General features: G+C 32.5%; 4 protein-coding genes across 7 annotated transcripts; all 4 read left to right on the top strand.

Annotated features, from left to right (window-relative positions):
* The first annotated feature begins 1,922 nt into the window (after positions 1-1,922).
* Positions 1,923-3,641, top strand: LOC107429921 (UDP-glycosyltransferase 73B5). The gene has a single exon (XM_016040693.4). The coding sequence runs from the start codon at positions 1,987-1,989 to the stop codon at positions 3,439-3,441; it is 1,455 nt and encodes a 484-aa protein (XP_015896179.3). The 5' UTR covers positions 1,923-1,986; the 3' UTR covers positions 3,442-3,641.
* Positions 3,642-10,138: 6,497 nt separating this feature from the next.
* On the top strand, positions 10,139-10,754 carry LOC107429915 (EG45-like domain containing protein). Its single transcript, XM_016040685.2, has 3 exons — positions 10,139-10,256; positions 10,344-10,626; positions 10,748-10,754. The coding sequence occupies exons 1-3, from the start codon at positions 10,139-10,141 to the stop codon at positions 10,752-10,754; spliced, it is 408 nt and encodes a 135-aa protein (XP_015896171.2).
* Positions 10,755-11,972: 1,218 nt separating this feature from the next.
* On the top strand, positions 11,973-14,927 carry LOC107429958 (serine/arginine-rich splicing factor RSZ22A). 4 transcript variants are annotated; one of them, XM_016040739.4, is made up of 6 exons: positions 11,973-12,130; positions 12,656-12,756; positions 13,416-13,504; positions 13,760-13,976; positions 14,114-14,227; positions 14,646-14,927. In XM_016040739.4, the coding sequence occupies exons 2-6, from the start codon at positions 12,668-12,670 to the stop codon at positions 14,680-14,682; spliced, it is 546 nt and encodes a 181-aa protein (XP_015896225.1). In that variant the 5' UTR covers positions 11,973-12,130; positions 12,656-12,667; the 3' UTR covers positions 14,683-14,927. The 4 variants fall into 4 exon arrangements, with proteins under 4 accessions (XP_015896225.1, XP_015896224.1, XP_024934985.1 ...); XM_016040738.4 differs by having other exon boundaries at positions 13,757-13,976; XM_025079217.3 differs by having other exon boundaries at positions 12,089-12,203; positions 13,757-13,976.
* Positions 14,928-17,897: 2,970 nt separating this feature from the next.
* Positions 17,898-24,047, top strand: LOC107429923 (probable cyclic nucleotide-gated ion channel 14). The gene is made up of 7 exons (XM_016040695.4): positions 17,898-19,957; positions 20,031-20,601; positions 20,870-21,082; positions 21,235-21,536; positions 21,936-22,047; positions 22,421-22,657; positions 23,051-24,047. Exons 1-7 carry the CDS (start codon positions 19,926-19,928, stop codon positions 23,780-23,782), a joined length of 2,199 nt encoding a protein of 732 aa, XP_015896181.2. The 5' UTR covers positions 17,898-19,925; the 3' UTR covers positions 23,783-24,047.
* Positions 24,048-27,208: the final 3,161 nt, after the last annotated feature.

Here is a 27,208-nt window from a genome sequence, read left to right as displayed (position 1 = left end):
ACCATTACTGATTAAATATTAAGTATTAGGTGCCTATATTTTGTAGTGTACCATTTGTATAATTCATTGCTATTGATCCCAAAAGAAAAGAAAAAAAAAATTACTAATGAACTCATATACTCACATGGAATTTTAATTTGCTATCCTTAAATTTATAGTTTAAAAAAGATATTAATATTTACAATGAAAAAATATATTAAATGCAATTAATTGATAATGATCATATTACAATGATTTCTATTAATGATAATCATTAATAATGATAAATGATAAAATTCATTATTTTTTTAAAAAGCAGAGAAGCACCCTTATCTTCCAGACATTGCTTTTAAAAATTATTGATTTGATTTCTATAAATGATTTCATTGTTTTTAAAAATTATTGTACATTAAAAAAAAATGCAGAGCACCCTTCTCTTCTAGACATATTGTAATTATGATTTTATGGCCCTTTGCAAATTGTCGAGACACGTTGAATGAATGAGTTCCTTTTGCCACGTATGCTGCATGACATGCTTGAAAACTATAACGTGGCATTTTCGCTTGACTATTTACTGACGTCAATTGGTTGAAGAGATTTGACCATTTATTTATGGAAAAATTAAGAAGATTTTTCATTAATTCGTCTTAAACAAAAAATTTAATCTTAAGCCAGACAAACACTTCCCTTGGATACAGTAACGAAGAGCATTTTTGTCTATCTAAATTTTTTTTTATCATATCTAATGGACAAATGGATTTCTGAAAAAATCTTTCTGATGGTATTGTATAAAAGATATACTAAGATGAAGTGACAATTAAAAAATATAAATTGTTTAACAAACTCTTAATAGAAGGTTCATTAGACAGTAAAAATCATAAATTTAATTTTTTTTCTTTATCCTCTTGTTTTATCAATTCACAGTTTCTTCTTTCATCTCTTTCCTCTCTCCTCTTTCAGCATGCTGGTTAATATTGTTAGATAAAAAGTTTAAATAAACATTATTTCTTAATAAATATTATATCATCCAATTTTCAATACCTTTCAAATTCTTCATTATATAAACTTCAATTCACAGAGCTATTAAAGACACTTTAACAGAGCGTGTTCTCTATATTAGATTTTATGTTTATGATTATTAAATTTATTTGTTTATTAAAAACAATGTAATCCAACAAATTTTAAAATTAATTAAAATAAATAAATTAAAATTAAACGAATCAATATTGTTCTTATAAATAGATGTTAGGTTTATGACTACTTAGAAGATCAATAAACAAATCAATATTAGTGACAATTCTGACATTTTATCTTCTGTCCAATTAGCTACACAGTAACATGCGTGTAACAAGTATCCTGTGCCAGCGACAAAAACAAAAATTTCTCGAATCTGTACTCTTTTAATTATTGTTTAAATTAAGTGCACTTTTAACATTTCAATATGTACAATGAAAAACAAAAATTGAAAAAAATAACCCAGATTTTTAATTTATAATTGTCGTGCATGGGTCACGTTAGAAAATTGTCTCTACATAACATAGATAATCGTTTCTTTATTATATTACCATTTTATATTAGCTCTATAAATAAATATTTTGTTGACCAATTAATCAATCTTAATTTAGTGCGTCCCCAATTAAATTAGTAACGCATTTATTATGAAAATTTTTATTCATAGGCAATCTTTCTCAAATAATAATAATAATAACCATAATTGTCACGTAGATTATCTTTATTATGAGCTCTCCAATATCGTTTAGTACAAAATTACTGTTATTATAAACATTCAACAACGAATTATATGAAATTCAAAAAATATTTCATTCCAATTTAGATGTTGTTTGTTGACCTGCATATATAATTGTTTAATTATAAGTAATTTAAAAAATATTTAATTCGGGATTACACACAGTCGGTTGCAGTGTGTATATAAACATATTATATATATGTATATGTTGAGGAAGAAAACTAAACAGATAGAGAAAGAGAGAGAAAGCAAGCTTAGTTATGGAAACGCCATTGATGCCCCATATTGTAATCTTCCCTTTCATGGCAGAAGGCCATACTCTACCATTACTAGACCTATCAAAAGCTCTTTCATCCAAAAACATCAAAATAACCATTATCACAACCCCATCAAACTCCAAATCAATTCTTCAAAAAATCGAAAACCACCCAAACATAAATCTAACAGCGATCACTTTCCCCACCGTTGATGGACTTCCAGAAGGCTGCGAAAACACCTCCCAACTTCCTTCCTTCGATCTCTACCTTCCATTTCTCATATCCACGAAGAAACTCAAAGAGCCTTTCGAACAGGTTCTTCAAAGTATGAAGGATTCCAACGCACTTCCTGTATGTGTTATATCTGATTTCTTCCTTGGCTTTACGCTCTCTGTTTGCCAAGCTTACTCTGTTCCTAGGCTTGTCTTCCATGGCATGGGTGTTTTATCCATGTCGATAAGCAAAACTGCTTTTGTTCACGCTCCACATTTGGAATCTTTCAACTTTTCCGATCGAATAGACTTGCCTGGTCTGAATCTTCCATTTGTACTGACAAAATCGGATTTACCCGACGGGGTTGTAAACGCAGCAGATCTCAACGACCCGTTTATTCAATTCTTGTCGGAAGTCGGCGAAGCCGATATAAACAGCTGGGGAATCATTTTGAATACATTCGAAGAGCTTGAAAGAAGTCATATTCCACCCTTCGAAGCTTTTTATAACAATGGAGCTCGAGCTTGGTGCGTTGGTCCTCTGTTTCTGTACGGTGGATACAACAACAATAACAACAAACAATATGACAATCCCTCTTCTACTTGTTGTTCAGCGATGATAACGAACTGGTTGAACGAGCAAGCAGTATCACCAGGCTCTGTCATTTACGTCTCGTTTGGAACGCAGGCAGAGGTATGTGAGGCCCAGTTGGACGAGGTAGCTTTAGGGTTGGAAGAGTCTGGACACCCGTTTATATGGGTGGTCCGATCCAAAACGTGGAACCCACCGGAGGGATTGGAAGAGAGGATCAGAGGTAAAGGTTTGATTGCGAGAGAGTTTGTGAATCAGAAGGAAATACTATGGCATAGAGCCGTAGGTGGGTTTCTGAGCCATTGCGGTTGGAATTCGGTCTTGGAGAGTGTAACGGCCGGAGTTCCGATTCTGGCTTGGCCGATGATCGCGGAGCAGAATTTGAACGCTAAATTTGTCGTGGAAGGACTGGGTGCCGGGGTTGGTATGAGAATTAATGAGTGGGAATCGAAAGGAAATGGGAGCGTTAGTGTATGGAGGGAGGGAATCTGCGAAGGAGTGAAGGAGTTGATGGGAGGTGGAGAGAAGGGAAGGAATGCGAGGGAGAGAGCAGAAGCTTTGGGATGTGTGGCTAGGCGTGCTGTTCAAGAAGGTGGCTCGTCTCACAGAGTTCTTGATCAGCTTATTCAACAGCTAATTGGATCAGAATCTTGATTAATGTTGGTTGTTTCGTTACACAGATTTGCAGCAATATTATTCAACTTGTTTAGTAGTTTACCTTGTATGAATTTGGAATAATGTCAAGTTGTCAACTTGGAAACAGTTTATTTATTTATTTATTTTTCTCCTTTCTACCTCCTAGAAATGTTTTCATAATGTAGGGGCGATAATATATATTAGGTCAAGTTTGATTATGTTCGTGTCTGAAAAAATAGCTTATCTCTCAATTGAATCTGTCATATATATACATATATATATATATATATATATATATATATAGATTATTTTTGGATTCCATGATACAACTTGGTCTCGGTTACCTGTTCCCTTTCCTATACGTCCGATGAGATATTGACGTCTCATTCAAATGATATCTAGAAAATGTTATCCCCATTTGTTTTGTTTATTGCCTCTTCAATATTCTACAAAATCTCCTTCTTTGCATTGATTTTTTCTATGGTGAATTTTTAAGTCTTTTTCATTCTTCAAATGCTGCACATTCACAGTTTTATTTTATTTTACTTTAAATTTTTTTTCTTTTTTTTTTTTTTTTGGGTAGAATCTTAAAATCTGAAATTAATTAATCGTATAGTTCTTGGGATCTCTATGGTGGATTTCTTCCCCTTAGTTTTCTTTCTTTCCCTTTCCTTTCTGTCTTTGTGGGGGGTTTTAGATTTTTTGGTCAAAAGGGTGGTATTACTGGTATGAGCCATTTTGCATATGGCAATAGGGCTGTCCTTTGGTGCGATTTGCTTTTCATTTTGGTTTAAATTAACCAATAAAAACAATGAGTCTTTTTGCAGTTAAAAGCGGGTGACACTGGGAAAAAGAAAATAGTAAAAAGCTTGTAAAGATAAAAAACCTGATCCAAATCTAACTTTTATTCAACGTGGAACACGCACAAAAAAACAAAATGGAAAAAAAAAAAAAAGGAAGAAAAAGAAAAATCATGTACGCTCTGAAAGACGGTATACTAAAAAGAATAAATTGTATATTAAAAAATGTTTTTTTATTAAAATAAAAACACATAGGTCAGAGTTACGTACGTATTATCAATGGCGGTGTAATGACTAATTTATGTATTAATTAATTAATTTCTTGTGCAGACTAACGGATGGATTGCTGGTTTGAAAGTTAAATGTTTGACATAATTTTGCGATGATATGATATGCTATAAAAATGGTGGGGGAGGTAGTACCTACGAGTGGCAACTGGCTAGTGTAGGGTGTGGGCGCGGGCCGCCTCTCCTGTACCAAGCTGGGCCAGCGTCATCTGTACCGCGTTCTTCCTGCTAAATAAATTAATAAAAAAATCTTTTTAAATATTTTTAACACAAAAGAATAAATATTTATATTATTAATTATATGTATATACATGGGGTGAATACAGAAATAAATCCTTGTCTCTATCCCGATTCTAATTTGGATATAAGGTTTTTGCTCTATTTCTGTTTTAATTTTCAGTTTAATTAGGAATTCTTTAGCAGGTTATAGGTGGATCCCCATAGAAATTGAGGATGACAGAGCAAATTTGCACTTTTAATTAGCAAAAATCAAAAACTTACTATTTTTGTATAATCTTTCCATAAATTTTAGATACATAATAAATATAATTTTAAAATACTAAATATGGTTTAACATTTTAAATTTTTTATTATAATTTTTATTACGTATCAAAAAATTTATTAAAAAACTATGTATAGATAAATACTCCAGGAACCATTTAATTTTATCATGTAACTAGAATTCACCTTTTTTTTTTTTCTTTTTTTTTTTTTGGGTAAATTGAAGGCCTCAATTTTGTTGTTTTGGAGCTGTGCATTTGATTTGACTAATTAATGTGGAAGCATCATGCATCTCTTCAGTTTTTGCCCATTGAACTCGCTAAATGGTTCAAACTATATTTTATACATATATATATATATATATATATATATATATATATGTACTAGAATCCAAGTACCGTTTTGATGTTTCTATAGTTTGTTATTAAGACCTTCTTTAATATAAAGACTAGTAAACCACCTTTTAATAAGATAATGACTCTTTCTTCAAAAAAAAGTTAAATAAATAATAACTCTCTCTTTATACAGCAATGATTTATTAGAAAATATAAGATATGAATATATTAACATATTAAGTATTGGAAGTTCAATGAATTGATGATTTAAAATTAATATTCAAAATAACAATTTTCAACAATTATATATCATATTAATAAGTGCCAAACAAAAAATTTGAACGACTCCGAAAGATCAAAACTACTTTTTTTTTTTTTGGGTGAAATGGATTACATTAAAACGCACAAAGGCACCTCACAATGAGGATTACAGAGAAGCTGAACAGCCTAATCAATACAAGTTAAGTCCAAAAAACCTCTAAACATTGCATCAGACAAAAGGAAAACTAAAAAGAAAAAAAAAATATCTTCATCAAGAGAGGTCTTTGCCACCAGATCAGCTAATGCTGCCGAATTAGATAAAAAATGTTTGTATATAGATATGCTACAGATATTTATTATTTTTGGTTTTTTGCTGAATATATGCTACATTTAATATATATATATATATATATATATATATATATATATATATATCAAAAAATCTAATTAAAAGTTAGTCAATTAACCCATGCACAAACTTTTTTGATGGTGGGAAAAAATTAAACAGATTAGCCGAAAAATGAAGGCAGCTAGCTATAGCTTTCAATATATATAAAAAATATATATTGTCAATATATTTTTTATGATGTGATACCTCTCAATATACAAAATTTAAGATATGGTATCCAATACCTTTTAAGCAGATGATGATGATGATGGAATAGAGACCTCCCCAAATGATGTATTAATCCAATTTAATTTAATTTATGTGTAGTACGTGCGGTTGTTAAATATACTTTAAGGTGTAGTGTTTCTTTTTTGGAGTGAATGGGTTCAAAATGATTCTTTTCTTACGTAGTATATTTGAGACATCAAAGTGAAAAAAGAAAATATTACAACGACAAAAAAAATTGATGTATCCCATGTTTTTTCTTCTTAATAGAATTCATCTTTCTTGGGAAAAAAATTAATTAACTGTCTGTTGGTTTCATTTGTTATTGTTTGAATGAAATACTTGAATTTTTTAAACTCAATTGAACCAATCTATAGTTTTGCATGGCAGAATCTCGTTAATTCTGGTCTCTTTGATTATTTTGTAAGGTAGGTTTAAATTTTAGTTTTGAGCTGATCTGGGTTTACAGAAGGAACTAATCGGTCCCCAACCTATGTCAAAATCCTTTCCTTTTTTAATTCGTATTAAACTTTTAACCCGTTTGAACTCCCCCAAAAAATAAAAAATAAAAAGAAAAAAAAAACTTTTAACCCTTTTTATTAACCTTTTAGTGGTATGGCTAAATTTGAAAATTTTGAAGGGTGTTCATATATGTAACGCTTCGAGAACCTCAAACCTCATATATATACGGTGCTTAATGTGAGCAGGAAATTGGTTGGGTTTTCAAATCAGCTACTTTAGAGAGCTAAAAAAATAAATGGAACTACGGTTTTGCTACTTCGTATTCTATATGTATATATGTATATATAGCATATTGTATTCTACTAATATATATATATATATATATATACATAGCATAATTGTATTTATTCTGCAAAAAAATGAAAAATGGAAGGATGAATGTGTAAAAGTTTCATAGTAAAATTACAATTCTCAATCAAAATTATCAGGAACCAAGTCCAAATTAAAGCAACATATGATTTGAAAAGTAACGGGCAGATATCACACGTTAATTGTAACTCCGAAGTGTCTCAGTCCTGGATACATAAGGCGTACATTAATTAGAAAGAGAGAAACATGATATTTCAATTTGCAACTACCATACGTATATGAGGATTTATGGCATGATTCTTGATCACGCAACAATTTGTACATGGACTGATGGTGATGGCGATATATACAGCTGATCTAGCAAGGGTCCACCTTATTTTGGACAAACCAATGTTGTCTAACCAAATTCAATTTTTGAATAGATGGTGATTGATATGTTGGATGACAATCATGGCATTTGGGGTTGTATTGAATATATATATGATTATTAATTCATTTGGCATATTCTCCCAATAAATAAATAGTAATATTATAGATATTAAAATATTTATCAAATTAAAATATTATTAATGGATATATTTATATATTTTAAATATAAAAAATAAATTTTAAATAAATAAATTAATTAACATATTAACATATTATCTACCATATTCTTTAATAAATATTTAAATAACTTTACTATTATCCCATAAAATATAAACCTAAAGTTACGCAAATGTGAATTTATTTTTTTAGTTAATCACTTTGGTACATATCACCAGTGTTCTTCGAATAATAATTTACTCTTGATTAATGCATCCAAGTAAAATATTGTGGTAATTATTAGAAGTGACATGTAGGTCCTAAATTTTGACAATAGGTCGTCCTTTTAAGCTTTTACCATTGGATCTTCAGTTGTACACTCCCAAAAATAATAATAATAATAATAATAATAACTGATTTGTTAATCCTTGCTGTAAAATCATCTAGCATATCAGATAGAAGATTGAAAATTATTGCTGTTAGAAATATCTAAGCACCATGGTTTATATTTTGCTCATGATTGATAATAATGTTATAATTATCAACACATTTATTAAAAAATATGATATATAATATAATAATTAATTAATTTTAATATATATTTTTTTAATATTTAAATTATATGAATATGTCAATTAATAATATTTTAATATATATTATTTAATAAAAAATTAATAATTATTTTGATAATTAAATCATTACTGCATAATTAATTTCATTATTATAATAAATATGTAAAGTTGCCAATAAATACATTACTAAACTAAACATTAATTGCATATAACTGTACATATATATTGGTCCAGCCACTAAAGTGCTTTCAAGCTTGTATATATGTAGGCAGCATCAATTCTCAGTTTCCATAACTTAATCACCAATATTAGAAAAACTAGTATGAACTGTATATTCTCTACCAATACCTTTTGACACATTGTATATTATACGTATCTGGCTTACTTTCAGACAGAAAAACACCGGCAATTGTGGACCAACATTGTTATTTTACTTTAGTGCAATGAATTGGGTCAGCTTCCCTTTGTCCATACAAGCTTAATCTACTAAAACTGCTACATTTTATACTCTTCCCTATTTGCGTAAACATCTTAAAATGAACATTAATTTTTCAAATTTCAGATTCTGTCTTTTTTTTTTTTTTTCACCCAATATTTTTGTCAATTCGATTTTGTTTTGCTTACGGATTCAACTTCTCACTGTCACCGATCAATTTTGTATTATATGTTTTTTCAAATAATAAAGATCCTATCAAGCAAAATTCGATCATGGGAACCTAATGACCAGAAATGTAATAAAGCATCGATATTTAATAAGATTATTGCTTTTCAATTACATTCTTGTCCTCCACCTCTGCTCTGAACCGATGTTGAAGTTGTTTGGTTAGATAGAAAATTTTCGGTTTTAATAGATGGAGAGTTATAGCTGTACTGTAAATTGAATGTTTTATTGAAGTTAAAATGTATTATCCCCATTGCTTTGTCTGGCTTTGTCACTTTATTAATAAAAACAAGTTATTGATAATAATAAAAAAAAAAGAAAAAAAAAAGAAAGATATCAGATATTTTTATAGCTATTCATCTAAGAAGATGCAAATATTTGTATATAGTTTTAAAAACATTTATTCTGTAAACCATAAGCTACGGCGGAATTTAATCGTACATTGCCAAAATTAATCACCGGGCTGTACCAAGGACAGTGCCTCTGTTTTTGTTTAACATTTTTCTAATTTGAAGTCAAATAAACAATGCTAAGTTCTAATAATCACTTTAAATTGCCTAGCTAGAATTGGGGTAGAAAAAGTCACAAGAATAATTTTTTGCCGAAGAAAGTCTTATGAATAATTGATACTTATCTAGCTGTATTCTCTCTCTCTCTCTCTCTCTCTCTCTCTCTCTCTCTCTCTCTCTCTCTCTCTCTCTCTCTCTCTCTCTCTCTCTCTCTCTCTCTCTCTCTCTCGCTATATATATATATATATATATATATGCAAACTGAAAATTTATGTGTACCACAATTTTTTTTTTTCTTCGAGCAGATAAACTATATATTATGTGTCTTATATATAACTTTTATTCAATTTCACAATTCAGTAATTATTCTAAGATTTTGAAAAATCGTTATATACTATATTGTTAAATACTCTATTGCTTTCCTTCAATCTCTTGCAAAGACGGTCAAATATTTAACTTCAACATTGTGCATATGTTGAAATCAAGCCAAAATTTATATATACATACTATGTGACTGCAAATCATTGTACACGTACAGTATATAACATGAAATATTCTTCATTGTGAAATCATTGAGCCGGCAAAGCCCAAACATATTGAAACTATATTGTGAATTGGAAAATTAAGTGAGATGTGATTACATTGTACTCTCATATATATATATATATACCAATTTGCAAAATACATCCCATTAGTGCTTTGAAGCTTGTATATATATAGATAACATTTCTCTCCATAAGTTCTAACACCAATACTGGAAACCAATACCAAAAACTATCCTTTCTAGCAGTTATTTCCTTCTGATTGTTCTTCCACATCAATGGCAGAGTGGATCCACTTCGTTGTTTTCTTAAGCGCAATGAATTTGATTGGCTTCCCTTCGTTAACACAGGCCCAATACACTGGAACTGCCACATTTTACAATTCTCCTTATATGCGTAAACATTTTAAGCCAAGCATAAATTTTCTTTCATAGTTAAGGGTTGTATTTTTTTTGGTTTTTTTAATTCAGATTTTCTGTTCAGCTTCTTACTGCTATGGATACGAAGACGAAGGGGTTATGATTGCAGCAGCAAGCGATGCAATTTGGAACAATGGGGGTGCATGTGGGCAAATGTACCAAGTGACCTGTCTAAGTGGAACAAACTCAGGAGTTCCATTTCCATGCTGGGGCAGTGGCTCTGTGGTGGTCAAGATTGTAGATTATTGTCCTCCTGAATCATGTAGAGGAACCATTGATTTGTCACAGGAAGCATTTGCTTCCATTGCCAATACAGATTCTGGATCCATTAACATCTCTTTCCAACAGTATGCTAACTCTGCACCATACCCTTTTTATTTATAAACTCAATAAATTTAATTTTCTATGTTCATTGCTTTTCCTCATTCTTATGCTCTATATATGTGTTTTCTTATGATCATTTTGCAGGGTCTAATTTATTCTAAAGGGACATTAATATTCTTGAAGTAGGCAGAGATTACACTTGCTGTGTTAGTCTGGAATATTTGTTTAATTTATTCTGGGTTAATAAAATCCCATGAAGCAAAATGATTGATCATGGTGATAATTGAAAATGTAACAATTGAGGTTCATATTCATTAAGAGTAGTATAATTCTTATTGTTAGACCTATTGGTCATCTTCTCTAGATGTTGATGCTGCCGTAGATCCTCAAGAAAGTAGCAATTTAATTATGTCAGAATCAAGTTTATGTTCTTGCAACTTCCAACTCCCAAATTATGTTGGAAATTCATTCTTGTTCATTCCAATCAATTTGCACCGGTTAATAGCCTTGAGAAGGGGAAAACTGTCTAGCTGACAATCTTTAATTTGACAAAAACTTGCATATAGTGTTTATATTATATTTAATCATTGTATGTAGCGTAAATTCATCAATGCATAATTTATATAATATCAAAATAAAACATGTGGAATTTATAAAATATTTATTAAACGTATGATTATGAATGATTATTTCTGACTTTTCATATAATTGTCAGTCATTACATCAACTTATATTCATCAACATATATTTTACACAACATCAAGTAAAACAAAACATATAGATCCCATAAAATAATAGTTATTGTATGGATTATTATGAATTATCTTTGTACCATATCATCCGTACAGAGGTTGTGTGAGGAGGAAAGGAGAAGTCGCCTGCTTTGTTAAATGGGCTTCTTCAATGGATTCAAATTCGGCCTTAAAGTTAGGCGGCCTTAAGTTGACCTTTTTTCCTTGATGGGAAGCGTGGCCATTGGGTAGCCCAATTTTATCAAACATTTTTGTTTGTCCAAGTCCAAATGATTAAAATAAAATCAGCTTTTAGCAGCTTTATCTTAATTTCTAATAATAACAGTAAGAAAATTTATTCATTGTTGATAACTTTCAAGCAATAAAATTAAAATACCTTATTAAAAATGAGAAAATTTAAATACAATTATTAAATTGTAATTTACATTTTATGTCAGTATACTCAATTTACATATAGATCTTTAAAAATTATGCACAAAAGGAATAGCACCGCATAAAAAATAAAAATAAAAATAAAATAGTAAAAAGGGCGTTTGTGTAATTTTAAATATTTAATATAAACTTGATAAGAAATTTGCCCTAAAAAGGAAAGTGAATAATGAATATCCTAAAAGGGGCGAAATAGAAATATTAAAATTTAAAGGGCCTCGGTGAGTAAATTTGGCGTCTATATAATTGGAAAATCCATATTAGCCAAACCAACCGCAATCGAGGCGACGAAAGGTTGTACGGACAGCTGCTAGGGTTTTTAGCTATCGTCTTCGTGCAACTCCAGGTTCAGATCTTTCTCTACTCGTCTATCTTCCGCGCGTGGCTTTCTTAATTGCTCGCCTTTCGTTTCCTAATTGGTTTGTCTCTGCAATATTTTTCCCGGAAAATTTTACAAATTCTGCGGTGGAACGCAAATTCCCTTTATTTCTTATTTCCTCTATCAGTGTAGATTGGGTATATTTGTATAAATTTCTTATTGGGTATATTTGTATAAATTTCTTTGTCCAAAAAGCTTTTACGGGTTTGGTTTTATTCTGCTTCTTATTAAGAACAGGAATATTAATAAAATTGTATGGTTTATCGTTCTACTGCGGCTGGTTTCTTAGCTAGCTATTTTTATTCTGAGGTGTTACTTTCAAGTTTTACGCTTTTCTTTAATTTTTCTGTCTATAGGTTCTGATTGTTAATGATACCAACCCATTCATATTCGGATTTTATAAGGTCCTCGAGTATTTAATTTACTTACTCATTCTTAGATTTGTGCAGTTTCTTGTGTTTCTTCGTTAACTTTTTTGACTTATGTTGACAGATTTCTTAAACGATGTCTCGTGTGTATGTGGGAAACCTAAGTCCACGGGTAACGGAGCGGGATCTTGAAGATGAGTTTCGTGTTTTTGGAGTTATACGAAGGTAGCATAAGTTTTATTAACCTGTCTTTTAGTAATTATTTATCTATTTATTTATTTATGTATTTCATTTTAAGACATTTGGTAGAGTTTAGTTACTAGGTAATTACTTTTCTGTTTAGATTTTGTTTATATAATAGAAATTTAATTCCTTTTGTATTCTGTCCTTTAATCAAATGGTTGAGTTCTCTACTTTCATGCCTACATTGGTTACAGAGTCACTTTGATGAGCGAAGTAATTCGTTTAATTGGAGATTGGCTGAACTCAATTTATAATTACTGTAACACTTGCTTGATGTGAGATGTTATGAGCTGAGAACGAGATTAATTTTTGCATGCTGCATTTTATATTTATCTCTTGCACGAATGCCACTTTAAAAAGTGAGAATGCGGCAGAATGGTGAAGATCTTTTGTCATACTAATTTTAAAAGTTCCAGATAACTTTTGAGGGAACTGAACCACAGATTGTCATGTTTGTGAAAATCATTCATTGGACTGCCCAGGGTGCAGTTTTATTGATTTGTGTTAGATTATTTGAGTCTCTCAAGTCTAGCTGTTTATTGTGTGTCATAATATTAAATACTGTTCATAAAGCTGCCGAGATAGTATTGATGATTTTGTTATTGTAAGATGAAGTCATTTTGATATTGCTAAATGTGCAGTGTATGGGTTGCACGAAGGCCACCTGGTTATGCCTTTATCGACTTTGATGACAGTAGGGATGCTGAGGATGCAATTCGTGAATTAGATGGTATGCATAAAGTGTTTTAGTCTTTATAGCACTGTTTATTGTTGCTTTGTGCGGCTTATTTTCCAGCAAGTCATATCTTTGAAATTGCTTAAGCATGGCTTTAGTTTATTTATTTGTTACTATCAATTTATCTCATATTAGATGTTATCCTTTAGACATGTAGTTTAAACTATTGTTGTCATTTAGCTGCTACCATTTTTATTTTATCACTGTTATATGAATCTTCCATACTTCTTGGTTATAATTTTCAAGCAGGTAAGAATGGATGGAGAGTTGAACTTTCTCACAACTCTAGAGGCGGTGGTGGTGGTCGTGGAGGAGGTCGAGGACGTTCTGGTGGTTCTGATTTGAAGTGCTATGAGTGTGGTGAGCCTGGTCATTTTGCTCGTGAATGCCGTCTGCGTGGTGGTTCAGGAAGACGTCGTAGCCGCAGCCCCCCTAGATATCGTAGAAGTCCCAGTTATGGCCGGAGGTGATGTCATTTTCTCAAACAATTCTTGAATAATTAGATGTCATTGTAGTTGTTGGCTCTGTTGCAAGGTGTGGGGAATGAGAAGTGTATTTCTTTACTGTAATGCCTTCTAATATTGTTTATTATTTAATTTCCAGGAGCTACAGCCCTCGCTGGCGGTCCCCTAGACGTCGCAGTTTATCACCTCGTGCACGCAGCTATAGCAGGTCACCACCATACCGTGGACGTGAGGAGCTGCCTTATGCCAATGGGTGAGGCTCTTAAAATGCTAAATGATGTTTCACTTTTTTCCCAAACATGGCAGTAGGAGTTTTTTTGCCCCCCGAAATATTTGATTTTATTCTTTCATGCAATGAATAAAGGAAATTGAAGTGAAAAGAATATGGAACTTATCATTATTTTAGTAGAAGTGATTGAGCTGGAAGATGACTTTTTATTTGACAATTCCCATCATGTGGGTATGTCAACTAGAGATAGTCTCCCATTACTTTCTTTGCATGTGTATGTAGATTAGGGCGAAGCTAAATGATTAAAATTTTATGTCATTAGCACTGGGGATCGACTTGAATACATTTGCATGCTAATACAACTGTTTGGTTGCCCAGTATACTTTTGATGCTGCTGATTTTTTATTTTTTATTTATCTATTTGTGCATAAACTATTTGCAGTAATGGTCTGAGGGATCGGCGACGGAGCAGGAGTTAAGGATATTGCAGGAATGGTAACTTGGCTTTCTTAAGTGATACTGGAATTGAGTGTATGTAGTGTGCTTGGACATCAGCACAACTCTGTTTAAATTGGGGGACGCCCTCTGCCTCTACTCTCTAATTTGGTTAAGTTCCTCCCTTTCTTAATTTGAGCTGGTTTTTTGTTTATTCTCTTTTAAAATAGTTGTAGGCAAAAGGATATTAAGGTAATGATCATAACTTTGATTTGAGTGTTTTGAAGAATGCTCTGCTAAAAGTCTATGCTTTTCTTTTTTTGTGTGTTGAGGTGTCGTCTGGTTCTGCTACATTGGTTTTGTGCTTCTGTACTCCCCTGCGATTTCGTACTTCACTGCCCAGCTTTGGGATCTTCAATTTGAATGGTTGGGGGTCCCAGCCGGCTACATCTGTAGATGCTTCTTCTATTTTGATTGAATCTCTGCGGTTGTGATGCGCCTCCCTCAAACTATAGTGGCATTTGTTTAATTTAAACTTAAAAGGATTGAGGAGCTGCATCAAACACTTCTGGCAGGTACTTATATCTGTTCTACAGAAGTTGGGTTTTGGGTTCTCCATAAACATTAGGCATTCCTGCATGTGGCTTTATTGACACTAGTTTTTTGAAAAAAATTGAAAAAAGAGCTTTTGGGGTGCGTAGAGGAGGGCATTTTGTTTCAGTGTTGTTTCTTTCCTACTTAGATGACAGAAAAAGCAAGAATTAAACTCGCAAAATTTTGCCTGTACTATTGTGCTGCCCCTCTTCCCTTGCATTTTAAAAGATTGAAGCCTAAAACTAACTAAATCTGATACCTTCTTCCTTGGGCGATAATGTTGTGTGAAACAAAATTTAAAGGATTCTAATCCTTCGAACATATTACTCCAGTTGTGTGGTTTTAAGAAGTTGAGGTTTGGGGACCTTAGCAAATCATACGCCGGTGCAATAAAGAGTAAGAGGCCAGTACATGTTCAGGTTGAAAAGATCCTTGTGAAATGCGCCTTTTAGTGCTAAAGTGTAGCCCTGTTCTGCATTTGGGTATACGCCGGATTATTGACCTACCTGCCGAGTACCAAAGTTTTGCATGTCATGGGCCTCGCTTTCAAATGACTGTGGACTTGGTTTTGATTTATCCTAGCTACCTTATAACATGAAGAAAATGAAAATGAGGTTGAGCTGAAACATTGGTATTGTAGCATTTGGCTGTAGATGTGTAATAAAATTATGAAATCAGTTGCTTGTTGATGGAGTGAATTGGTTTTATTAAATATAAAGTATTTTACGAACTGGTTTCTAAGACTTTCACATGTGAAACTGGTTGTCTAATGTTTATTTGTATCAATGTAGACGGCTGCATCCGTGGTGATGAGTGCCTATACAAATTATATTTTGAAATCCATCTTTAACATCAGAGGCATGGGGCATACCCAAGAAAACATAGGAGGTTAGGTTTCTAGCAAATCCATAGAAATGCTAGCGATATTAATCATTGAGTTATTTGCAAATCAATATTCGTGGGTGGTGAATTTGGTGTCTCCATCAGATACCATTTTTTTTTGGTTGTGGGAATTGTGGAAATGGGATTTAATCAATTGAGACGACCTCTGTCACAATCAGAGAGGTTAGCGCATTATCCTTGGTGTTGGCGCCTGTCTCTATGGGAGTATACAAGTCAATTTTTAAAAAAATTGGACCAAAAAAGAAAAAAAAAAAGCCTTTGCCTCTCCATTTACAGCAAAAGGTTTAACGATTTTTGTTTTGTAGATTTTGCATGTAACTTGTGAAACAAGTGGGGATTAAATGTATTAACTAAAAAGTGGGGATTAAATGTCCTTCGGTGCCATATGTAGTATATTCATGGATTTCTGATTTATTAGGTTTTGCATATATTTTATTTTTTGGTAGTTTATTAGGTTTCGCATATGGCAGTTGGAAGAGACGCGGATTAGATTAGGTTTAGCCTCTTAATCATCAAAATGGTGTCGGCACATGCCAAGTCCTAAATGGTTGCACGTGTGTCACATGCAACTGGATAGTGGGTGCTATTTGTGCAAATGCCCCCTCCAAGGTGGATAAAATCCAATCCAATCCGTTTAATCCGTCCAATCCAATCCATTTTTAACGATTTGGATTGGATTTTTACATTAATTGGATTGAATTGGATTCAAAATATTATAAATTGTATGGAGTGGATTGATTATGGATTGGAAATATAAATCCAATCAAATCCAAATAATATATTATATAATTAAAAAATTATATATTTTTTATTTTTTTTATTTTTATATATTAATTTTAGAATATATTTTTTTTATTTTTATATATTAATTTTTAATTTTTTTTCCATTTTTATATATTGATTTTTAATATATATATATATATATATATATATATATATATATATATATATATATATATATATATATATATATTTATTTTTTTTTTCTTTTACATCCCCATATCCCAAGTTCCAAATCAAATTGTAAGTTGTAACCCTAAACTAAACATTTACCTTTGTGGCCAACCTCCAGTCCATCACCATCACCATAATATATATATTTTTTTACATCCCTATTATATATATATATATACATATTTTGTATCCAATTGTTATTTATATATATATACATATATATAAATGTTTAAATATAATTTATTGCTAATTTAATTGTTTTGATCTTTGTAGAGCTTACAGAATCAACTAAAATTAGTGAACCCGTTAATGTTGATTGACTTATGATTTATCAAAATTTTAATGTTAAAAAAAAAAAAAAAGGAATTATGCATTGATTATTGAGTGAATGAATTTTGCCGAATGTATTATTTTACATTATTTGTTCTAATAATTTTAATTTGATTTTATATGAGTGAAACGATGACATTAATGTTTGCTATTTAATAAGTGCATAATGTGTATCATTTGCTATATTTTTTTTTTCCATTGAAGACTGTGTTGTATTATTCTAATTGTATTTTATATTTTGATAATTATAATTTATTTTTTATATTTTATATTTGAAAATTTTTTATTTATATTATATATTTATAAATTAGTAAGTTTCAAACCGATTAACAAATCCAAACCAAATCGATCATAAATAATTTAATTTTGTTTGAATTTAATATTTCAATAATTTAATTTAAATTGTAAATTAAAAAAATTAATATATATAAATTAAATTATATTTTGATATAAAACCGAACCAATCCAAGTCACACGGTAGCAAAGTATGTATGTAATGCAGGTCCCGGACTTCGAGTGCTTGTGCTTGACATGCCAAGGTCAACTTGTATCGGCCTGCAATGATTATAGGCTTCCGTTTTTTATTTATTACATATGATGCCCCTTGACTAATCGATTTTTCCATTGGAATCAATGCATATGGAAAACCCCAATGTATCTCTCCTCCCTCCACCTGGCATATGCTGTCTTCCATACTTAGAGCCAAAAGAAAAAGGTCGGAAAAAAAGTAAAAAAAAATTAAAGATTTGCATTATTTTGTTTAGGAAAATTATAAAAAAGAAGTAAGTTTGTATCATAATCTGAAAAATAAATATATCAATGCATATGGAAAACCCCAATGTATCTCTCCTCCCTCCACCTGGCATATGCTGTCTTCCATACTTAGACCCAAAAGAAAAAGGTCGGAAAAAAAAAAAATGAAAGATTTGCATTATTGTTTAGGAAAATTATAAAAAAGAAGTAAGTTTGTATCATAATCTGAAAAATAAATATCTTTATTTTCTTTTAGTATTGAATTTAGAATCCAAGAATAAGGTAAAGAGAAATAATCAAATGATCAGTTAGGTTACAACTTACAACTTTAGCTTTCACAATAACTAATGGTTTCAACGTAAAAATTTAATTAAAAAAAAAAAACAATTGGTTTAGAATTGTTGGTATAAAAGTGAAATAAGTGGCACAAAGCAATTTAAATAGGTATGGAAAGGTATTGATATATAGTCAGAGAGCTGGGATTAATAAATAAGAGTAGCAGAAGTGCATTTGGGTGTGTTTGTTATGAATATGGTAATATTTTATCTCTCCGGACCTATACATTGAAAAGTATGGGCTGGTTGAAGCAAAAAAATAAATAAATAAATAAATGAAGCATGTGGCCTTTGCCCATCGCATTCAGCTGTGTGTTGTTTTCTCTCACTTTTTAAATGATGATAGCCAAGCCATGGCTTTCAGTCGCTATCTAATATCTTCCTTCCTGGTCTAATTTCTTAGTAAGTGTTACTCTAATTTGAAAAGACCATCGACTATTTTACTTGTTTAGTGTTCATTTTCCACTAAATTTTTTAATAAAATTGTGATGCTGTGTATTTGTTCTTCTTTTTTCCTTTTTTTCTTTTTAAGTAAAATATAATTGAATATTAAGAGCTAGCCATATGGACCAACCGGCGGTAAGGCAATCTTTTGGGATTTGGACTTCTACTATTGTGTTGCTGACATGGCAGATCATGGTTCTGCCACCTCAGTAAAACAGCAAGGTCCCACCTTGTAGGACCCATATTTTGTTTGAATAACGGATCGTGCCTCCCTGTTCAACCAATATCAAAATAAATAAATAAATAAAATACTGCTTGAAGCAAAATTCAAGTGAGACATCTTGCAGTCATAGGAAAAGAAATTTTCTTTCTTGGTTTCTGCTCCAATCAATCTTTCTTTTGCCCATTTAATAAATATTTTGTTTCATGGCCATCACGTCCTCTTTTCTCTCTCCCCCTTAATTCAGCATGCATAAAATAACTATCTGAGCTGTGTTTTGTTTTCCATGTTTTAGCTGATGGTTTTTTTGGTGGAATTCTTAGAGCAAAGTCAAAACACATAGAGACAAAAGTTATATCGTTCTTCCCCAAGTTTCATCCTTCTTCCAGCTGAAACACACCCAACCTTTCATTTCCAAAATTTTTCCTAAACTTTTGTGCTCTGAAACTCTCTTTTTTGCTTTTTCTTTTCCTTAATATTTTTGAGCTTCAAGCTGGATTCATCTCTTCAAGAAGTGATTTATTTTTTAGCTTCAAGCAAGCTGGATTCATCTCTTTAAGAAGTGATTTATTTTTGAGCTTCAAGCTGGATTCATCTTTTTAAGAAGTGATTTTTCAGTGAAGTGAAGACCTTGTTAGCCAAAAATGGGAAATTCAGAAAGTTGCTTTTTTAACACAACCCATTTGTTTACTCTTTCCCATCATCTAAGTTGGTTTTGTTGACTTAGTGAATCATTATATGTAAAACTACAATCATGGAGTTGAAGAAAGCAGAGAAGCTGGTCAGGTAATTCCTCTACTTTACCTTCTGTATTTTTGTTCATTTTCAATTTGCTTACTGATTTTTTCAAAATTCATAGGTTTTACCATGATGGGAGAACAGATCCTCATTTTACTTGGATGACAAACGAAACCCAGCAGCATCTGGAAAAGCCATTGCCGGTTTATAAAGTATCAGGGCCAACTTTGTTGAAAACAGAAGGAGGTGGTGTTGTTGATGGGAACAGTATCAATATTGTCAAATTTGTGAAGGTTAAGGTTTTCCAAGAAAACCATGAGCGATGGCAGCAGAGAATTCTTGATCCGGGAAGTGATATTTTCTTGCAATGGAACCGGGTTTTTCTCATCTTTTGCTTAGTAGCCCTCTTCCTTGACCCATTGTTTTTCTACCTTCCATCGGTACAAAATTTTGGTACCACATCGTGTTTGGAAACTGATTTGAATTTGAGAATTGTGGTGACTTGTTTTCGAACTCTTGCCGATGTTTTCTATTTGTTGCACATGGTCATAAAGTTTAGGACAGCCTATGTCTCTCCAAGTTCAAGAGTTTTTGGGAAAGGTGAACTTGTTATGGATCCAAAATTGATTGCAAGGAGGTATTTGAGATCAGATTTCTTCATAGATCTCATAGCTGCACTGCCTCTTCCTCAGGTATTTTTTATTTATTTATTTATTTATTTTATACATATTCAATTAATTTTAGTTTTTATTATATGGTTTTACACTGGCCTAAAAAGTCATTGATAAAATCTTTTCATATCACAACACAGAGATAGGTTTCTAATAAAAATCACCATGTTTTTACATTTTGCATTCTATAATAGGCCTTTTCTTTTTTTTTCTTTTTTTTTCTTTGGGTTACTCTATCAGTTTATGAAGCTGAATTAGTAGTAAAAGAAGCTTGTTTTCCTATGTGCAGATTCTGATATGGTTTACTATGCCTGCAATCAGAAGCTCACATTCTGATCATGCCAACAATGCCCTTGTTCTTATTGTTCTGCTCCAATATGTGCCTAGATTATATCTCATATTTCCATTAAGTTCAGAGATTATCAAAGCCACTGGTGTTGTCACAAAGACTGCGTGGGCTGGGGCTGCATATAATCTCCTACTTTACATGTTGGCTAGTCATGTATGTAACTTTATCTTACTCACAATCTGATGCAACTAATTGTTATATATTCCTTTATAGATGTGCTTTGAATGTGTATGCAGTTCTGTTGAGACTCTACATGCTTCAATAAGCAAAGATAAGTACTTGAGTTATTCAACTTCTTCTTTTAGGTCTTAGGAGCATCATGGTATTTGCTTTCGGTAGAACGGTATGCAACATGCTGGAAATCTATATGCAGAAAGGAACTCAGCCCTGTGAGATGTTTTGCTAAGTACTTGAATTGTGATACTTTAGATGATGGTGATCGCCAGAAATGGATAAATGGTACTTCTGTCTTTAGTAGCTGCACTCCGGGAGATTCTACCATTTTCAACTATGGCATATTTGAAAATGCAGTGACCAATAATGTCGTCTCATCGGAGTTCATCGAGAAATATTTCTATTGCCTTTGGTGGGGCTTACAGAACTTGAGGTATAATTTGCAAAAGTGCTACATCATTTGTATGGACAATTGGTTTATGATTGATTTCCTCATCATTGATACTATACTAGTGAAGGGTCAAGCAGGCCTGCGATGTTATCAGTTTATTTATTTATTTATTTTTCACAGCAGGTGTTTGTTATCTGCTTTTTAGCTTAGAACTGCTTAGTGTTAATTGATGATGTAGATAGTAATTGGCATTAGGAAGTAAAATATTACTTTATATTACTAAGAGCTGGGAAATTTATATCTTTTATTACATATGTTCTTTGTTGGATAGTGATTTCATTTTCTCCTACTTCATTTGAATAATTAGTAGAAGTAGTAGCTTACCGATTGGCTATTTACTTGCAATTCTGATACATCTCTTTCCTCTATAAAATTTTGCAGTTCGTATGGACAGAGTTTGGCCACAAGCACATTTATTGGGGAGACTTCTTTTGCCATACTCATTGCCATTTTGGGTCTGGTTTTGTTTGCTCACTTGATAGGAAACATGCAGGTATGCTGGAAGATTTAAACTTGTTTTCTCTGTTCTCAATTGTATAAATTATAGTTGATTGAAGCCTTTTGCTTTCTTTCATAGATTATGCTGTAATTTTATTCTGCTTGGACATCTCTCATGCTGATATAATAATACTGATAGAAACTTCTCCTATTAAATTTAAATCATGTCCCACCCTTAAAAAAATGTCATTGTGTCAAGAGTGAAATAAGCATATATACTGGTAAACTAGCTCTTCCTTATCTCTATCTTCTATTTATTTATTTATTTGTTTTTTGGCCTTTATTATTCTTTTGTGCCTTTTGGTCCCTTTCTTCTTGTTAAATATTCAAATATTTCTCATCACTTAGATATGTTACATTTAGTGCAGACTTATTTGCAATCCATCACTGTGAGACTTGAGGAATGGAGGCTCAAGCGTCGAGATACCGAGGAGTGGATGCAACATCGTCAACTCCCTCAAAAGCTTCGAGAACGTGTAAGGCGTTTTGTTCAATATAAGTGGCTTGCAACTCGGGGAGTTGATGAAGAATCAATCTTACGTGGATTACCAACAGATCTTCGTCGAGACATCCAACGCCACCTATGCTTGGACCTTGTTAGACGTGTAATTTCTTTCTCTGATAATCTTTTTGACTAATATCTCCCCATTTAATCACCTTTCCATGATGTGTCTCATATCCACAGTTACAATTTATCAATTAATTGTAAGAAATTATTTAAAATTGAAAACAATTAATAACTAAAATCAGCTATAAAAACAACATTTTGATGGCATGGAATTTGACTCTTGGAAGAACTTAAAATTCATCAGAGGCACAAAGTGTAAAAATGAGCAACAAAGTTGGTTGTGTAACAAGGTTTTTTGATTGGAGCTGTTAAATCCTAATCTGCAATAAGCTGATGTTAAAGATAATCTGGCATTTTTGTTGTAGCCAATATCAGTTCTTTCTTAATAACACTCATAATTTTGAGTATAAAACTATATTGCCAATTGCAGGTCCCCTTTTTCGCGCAAATGGATGATCAATTACTTGATGCCATATGTGAGCGTTTGGTATCCTCCTTAAGTACTCAAGGAGCTTACATAGTTCGTGAAGGTGATCCTGTAACAGAGATGCTTTTTATCATCCGAGGGAAGCTAGAGAGCTCGACAACAAATGGAGGTCGAACAGGCTTCTTCAACTCAATTACACTGAGGCCTGGAGACTTCTGTGGAGAAGAGCTACTTGCATGGGCTCTGGTTCCGAAATCTACACTCAACTTGCCTTCTTCCACAAGAACAGTAAGATCCCTTGATGAAGTGGAAGCATTTGCACTCCGAGCAGAAGATCTCAAATTCGTTGCCAATCAGTTTAGGCGGCTCCATAGCAAGAAGCTGCAGCATACCTTCCGTTTCTACTCTTACCATTGGAGGACTTGGGCTGCCTGCTTCATTCAGGCTGCTTGGCGACGATACAAGAAGAGAATGATGGCAAAGATCCTTAGCATGACGGAGTCCTCTTACACTCTTGATCTGCAAGTACCTGGTGAAATGGAACGAGAAGAGGAAGTCGAAGATACGAATTCTTCGCCTTCCTCACAACCAAAACAGAACCTCGGTGTCACAATATTAGCTTCAATGTTTGCAGCAAACACGAGGAGAGGAGCTCAGAAGATTAAGGATGCTGAAATGCCCAAGTTGCAGAAGCCTGAAGAGCCAGACTTTACAATGGAGCCTGATGATGAATAATACTTTCAAAACTTTTTGCTAAAACCAGACAACCTCCATGACTATAGGTGTCTGAAGAATACTTAAAAAAAAAAAAAAAAAAAAAAATTGATATGTAGAGATTCCAAAAAATGTGTCTAAAAGGGTAGAGAATAAATGATTCTCTTGCAATGCCACGGTTTAAACGGTAATCAAGCTTTGGTTGCAGAATATTGTATGATCCTCCTATATATATATATATATATATATAAAATATGTTGTTAATGAAAGTAAATCTTATATAATAGTTTAAAGAGTGCAACCCATCATTGAAGTATCATACAACAGCATAAAATTGAGTTCTACATTTTATGGAATTATATGTACGGCAAATAGTAGCTTTGTAAATCGCCAAGGACGAAGCTGAAGGAGCAACTCATAAAATCGTTAAAGGAGGGGAGTGATCGCTGGGCCAAGTAGCAATAGCCTGTGACTCAAGCGAGGGCATTAAGATGGTAGAACGATGGGGTCCAACTAAGGCAATATGGGTCGCCTTGGCTCCTCAATAAAATGGCCTAGAGAGAGAGTTTTAGCCCCATGTCGGAGGCTTTCTACGTCCGCAAGCCATGTCTCTGGTGCTTTTGTTCTCAGCCCAGCCTAAATCTAGTTAATTTTAGCAAGCTTAAGAGCATATGTTATGTATACGTAATTTACGAAATACCAGGATTTGTATTTAATCAATGTTTGCAATTACCTAATGCCTCCTAATCATCCTCTAAATAATACGATTTCTAAATTTTGAAGAATTTTATTGAAAAAAAAAAGTTTAATTAATAATTAGTTTAAAAGATATTAATTAATAGATTATTTGATTCATAGCTTAATAAATGTAAGAGGTGTCAAACGTGAAATTTATTAGTGGTATATGCTCAACAAATTTTCCATAAGACCCATATCTATTGTCCAAATTTTTGTTACAAATTTTACATGTTTATAAAAAGACAAAGATCCACAACCTCTTCTACAAAATTCACCCACCTCAGTTTATGGATTCTCTTGTCCACGGATCTTCAAGTTTGACAACAATTTTCGTTTGCAATTGGATTCCATTGACCATCCTGAAATTTTTAATCTATTTTTGTTTGGGAAAAAAAAAAAAAAAGAAAGAAAAAGTGTGATGCACATTTTCAAAGGTAAACTAGATGGATTTGCGATTTGGTGTCATAAAGCAAATATATGAATTCTGCTGCCACCTCCTTCAATGGAAACCAGACTTTTCAATGGAGCCCGATAATGAACACTTACAAAACTTTTGCTAAACTATACAACGTCCATAAGGATCGAAGAATACCATTTTTTTTTTTTTGGTGAATGATCGAAGAATACTTAAAACTGATATATATATATATATATATATATGTGTGTACGATATGAATTAATTAATTAATTAAAGTAAAATCCTATTCAATAGTTTAAAAGTACATTAAGAGCACGAACGAAGCCATCATTCTAAAGTGTCATAGAGCACTGTATAAAACTGAGTTGGCCCTTTTTTACTTGGTTTCAAGTTAAGTGCAGTATTGGCAAATCCCACATCGGCAAAAACAAGGCTCAATGAGCAACTCATAAAACTGGTCTAGAGCCGCACTGGCGCCGGGCTGGGTAGCGATAGCCTGTGACTCGAGCGAGGGCATTAAAATGTTTGTCCAAATGAGCTTTCTGGACACCTGGGCTTGGGTCTACTATATAAAGCCCACCCTTGCTGGCTCTGGAGCATAAAATTCCTCAGGCCGTTAGCGGGCCTCCAGTTCAGGGAAGAAACTGGTCCGACGTGGAGGAGAGGAGAGAGGAGTGGGCGACGGTAGCCCCGTAAAGAGAGAGTGAGGTAACGCCACGTGTAGGCGGCTCTCTGAGTGTGCGCCCATGGTGTGGCGCTTGTTAGCCGGTAGCAGCAGCAGCAGGGTGGTGGTGGCGGCGGCGCATGGCCAAAGCCTTGGTGTCTGGTGGGCCCGGGCTCATTTGAACAAACATTTTTTTGACCCCAGTCCAACTTCAATCAAATTGTTTTTATTTTTTTTTCAAGTTGTTTTGTCAGAGTCAGTTTTAATTTCTAATAATTCTATGGTAACTATCCCAAAAGATAAGGTGTTGCAAAATTCGTATAATGTTTTTATTATTATTTGTTTTTTCTTTATGCATGTACAACGTATTTTTATTATAAAGTTTTATTAAGTAGTTTAAGACTTTAAGTAGAGCAAGGACTTGTATTTAATTAATGTATGGGGCCAGGGTTAAACAAAATTTTAGTTTGAAAGATGCTCACTAATAGATTATTTGATAATTATACCATAATATAAGGGATATCAAATGTCAAATTTATTAGTAGTAGATGCTCAACAAATTCAACAATAAATGTTATGCCTACTTTCTTAATTACAAGTGAACCATTTGTTCCCAATATTTGTATAGCCCTTTTTTTTTTAATAAATTGGAAATTGAGTCCAGATTCTGTTTGTATTTGTTTAGATATTTCATATACGAAAGAACGAAAATATAGTATATTATATGTAGACAATAAGAATTAATTATTTATATTTTTAGATCAGAATTCTATGCGCATATTATAAAACACAAGAAGAGAGAAAAGCCTGCCGACACAACTTTTACATTTTTATATAAAAAAAAGAAAAACATCCAATACCTTTTTTACAACAAAAAAGTTGGAACGCAACCCACTCATTTCCATTGTTACATGCAAATACAATGACATCTTGCTCAAACACAACCTTTTCCTACTACATGAGAAAAGGATTTCTTATGTTTTTTTGGTTATCTTCCTTATGAAACCCGTGCTTATAGACTTTTCCTTTTTATTGTAATTCTGATTTGGCTTCTTTTTTTTTTTTTTTTTTTTCCCCATTAATAAAGAATATGATCTTGAATATGTTAGGATTCAAACCAAAGACAGGTTGTCTAAAAAAGAAGAAGAACTAATCTTTTATTCAATTCTATTACCCAATATGAGTCATGAAATTCAGCCCCCTCAATTTATGGATGTTTATCCATAGGAAAATAAAATAAAGTGTGATACACAATTTCAATGGCAAACTCTCTGAATTTATTGCCCTCGGCAAAAAGAAAACAAAGAAAAAAAAAAAGAAACAAAATGAACGAGATTACAAGAATCCAACGGTTAGCCTGTCAAATCAAAGATTTTCTTTAAGAAGCCAAATACCTTCCAAAATTTAATGCAGTGGACCAAAGCTGGCTTGGTCAAGGAAAATGAGTAAACAATTGCCCATAATCAAACACCCTAAAACCTTGCCAAAATCTATAAAATCCAGAATCAGCATATGGCCACATAATATCTCTGGCCCCTCCACAAAAGCAAACCCACCTATAAACTCAAATGGGAGAGAGAGAGAGAGAGAGAGTATTCCAACCAGAAACTTGCAGTCATTTCCATTT

Source organism: Ziziphus jujuba, chromosome 5 (genome assembly GCF_031755915.1).
Source record: "Ziziphus jujuba cultivar Dongzao chromosome 5, ASM3175591v1".
Lineage (NCBI taxonomy): Eukaryota > Viridiplantae > Streptophyta > Magnoliopsida > Rosales > Rhamnaceae > Ziziphus > Ziziphus jujuba.
The sequence above is the reverse complement of the archived record's forward strand: the minus strand, read 5'-3'. Positions and strand labels throughout refer to the sequence as shown.

Excerpts from the sequence above, each read along its gene's own strand:
- LOC107429958 (XM_016040738.4), top strand. The coding sequence starts at position 12,668 with ATGTCTCGTGTGTATGTGGGAAACCTAAGTCCACGGGTAACGGAGCGG. Across the intron at positions 12,757-13,415 it reads GTTTTTGGAGTTATACGAAG|TGTATGGGTTGCACGAAGGC; the intron begins GTAGCATAAGTT and ends CTAAATGTGCAG. Across the intron at positions 13,505-13,756 it reads TGCAATTCGTGAATTAGATG|CAGGTAAGAATGGATGGAGA; the intron begins GTATGCATAAAG and ends ATAATTTTCAAG.
- LOC107429915 (XM_016040685.2), top strand. The coding sequence starts at position 10,139 with ATGGCAGAGTGGATCCACTTCGTTGTTTTCTTAAGCGCAATGAATTTG. Across the intron at positions 10,257-10,343 it reads TTACAATTCTCCTTATATGC|CTTCTTACTGCTATGGATAC; the intron begins GTAAACATTTTA and ends TTTTCTGTTCAG.
- LOC107429923 (XM_016040695.4), top strand. The coding sequence starts at position 19,926 with ATGGAGTTGAAGAAAGCAGAGAAGCTGGTCAG. Across the intron at positions 19,958-20,030 it reads AAAGCAGAGAAGCTGGTCAG|GTTTTACCATGATGGGAGAA; the intron begins GTAATTCCTCTA and ends CAAAATTCATAG. Across the intron at positions 22,658-23,050 it reads GCTTGGACCTTGTTAGACGT|GTCCCCTTTTTCGCGCAAAT; the intron begins GTAATTTCTTTC and ends TGCCAATTGCAG.
- LOC107429921 (XM_016040693.4), top strand. The coding sequence starts at position 1,987 with ATGGAAACGCCATTGATGCCCCATATTGTAATCTTCCCTTTCATGGCA.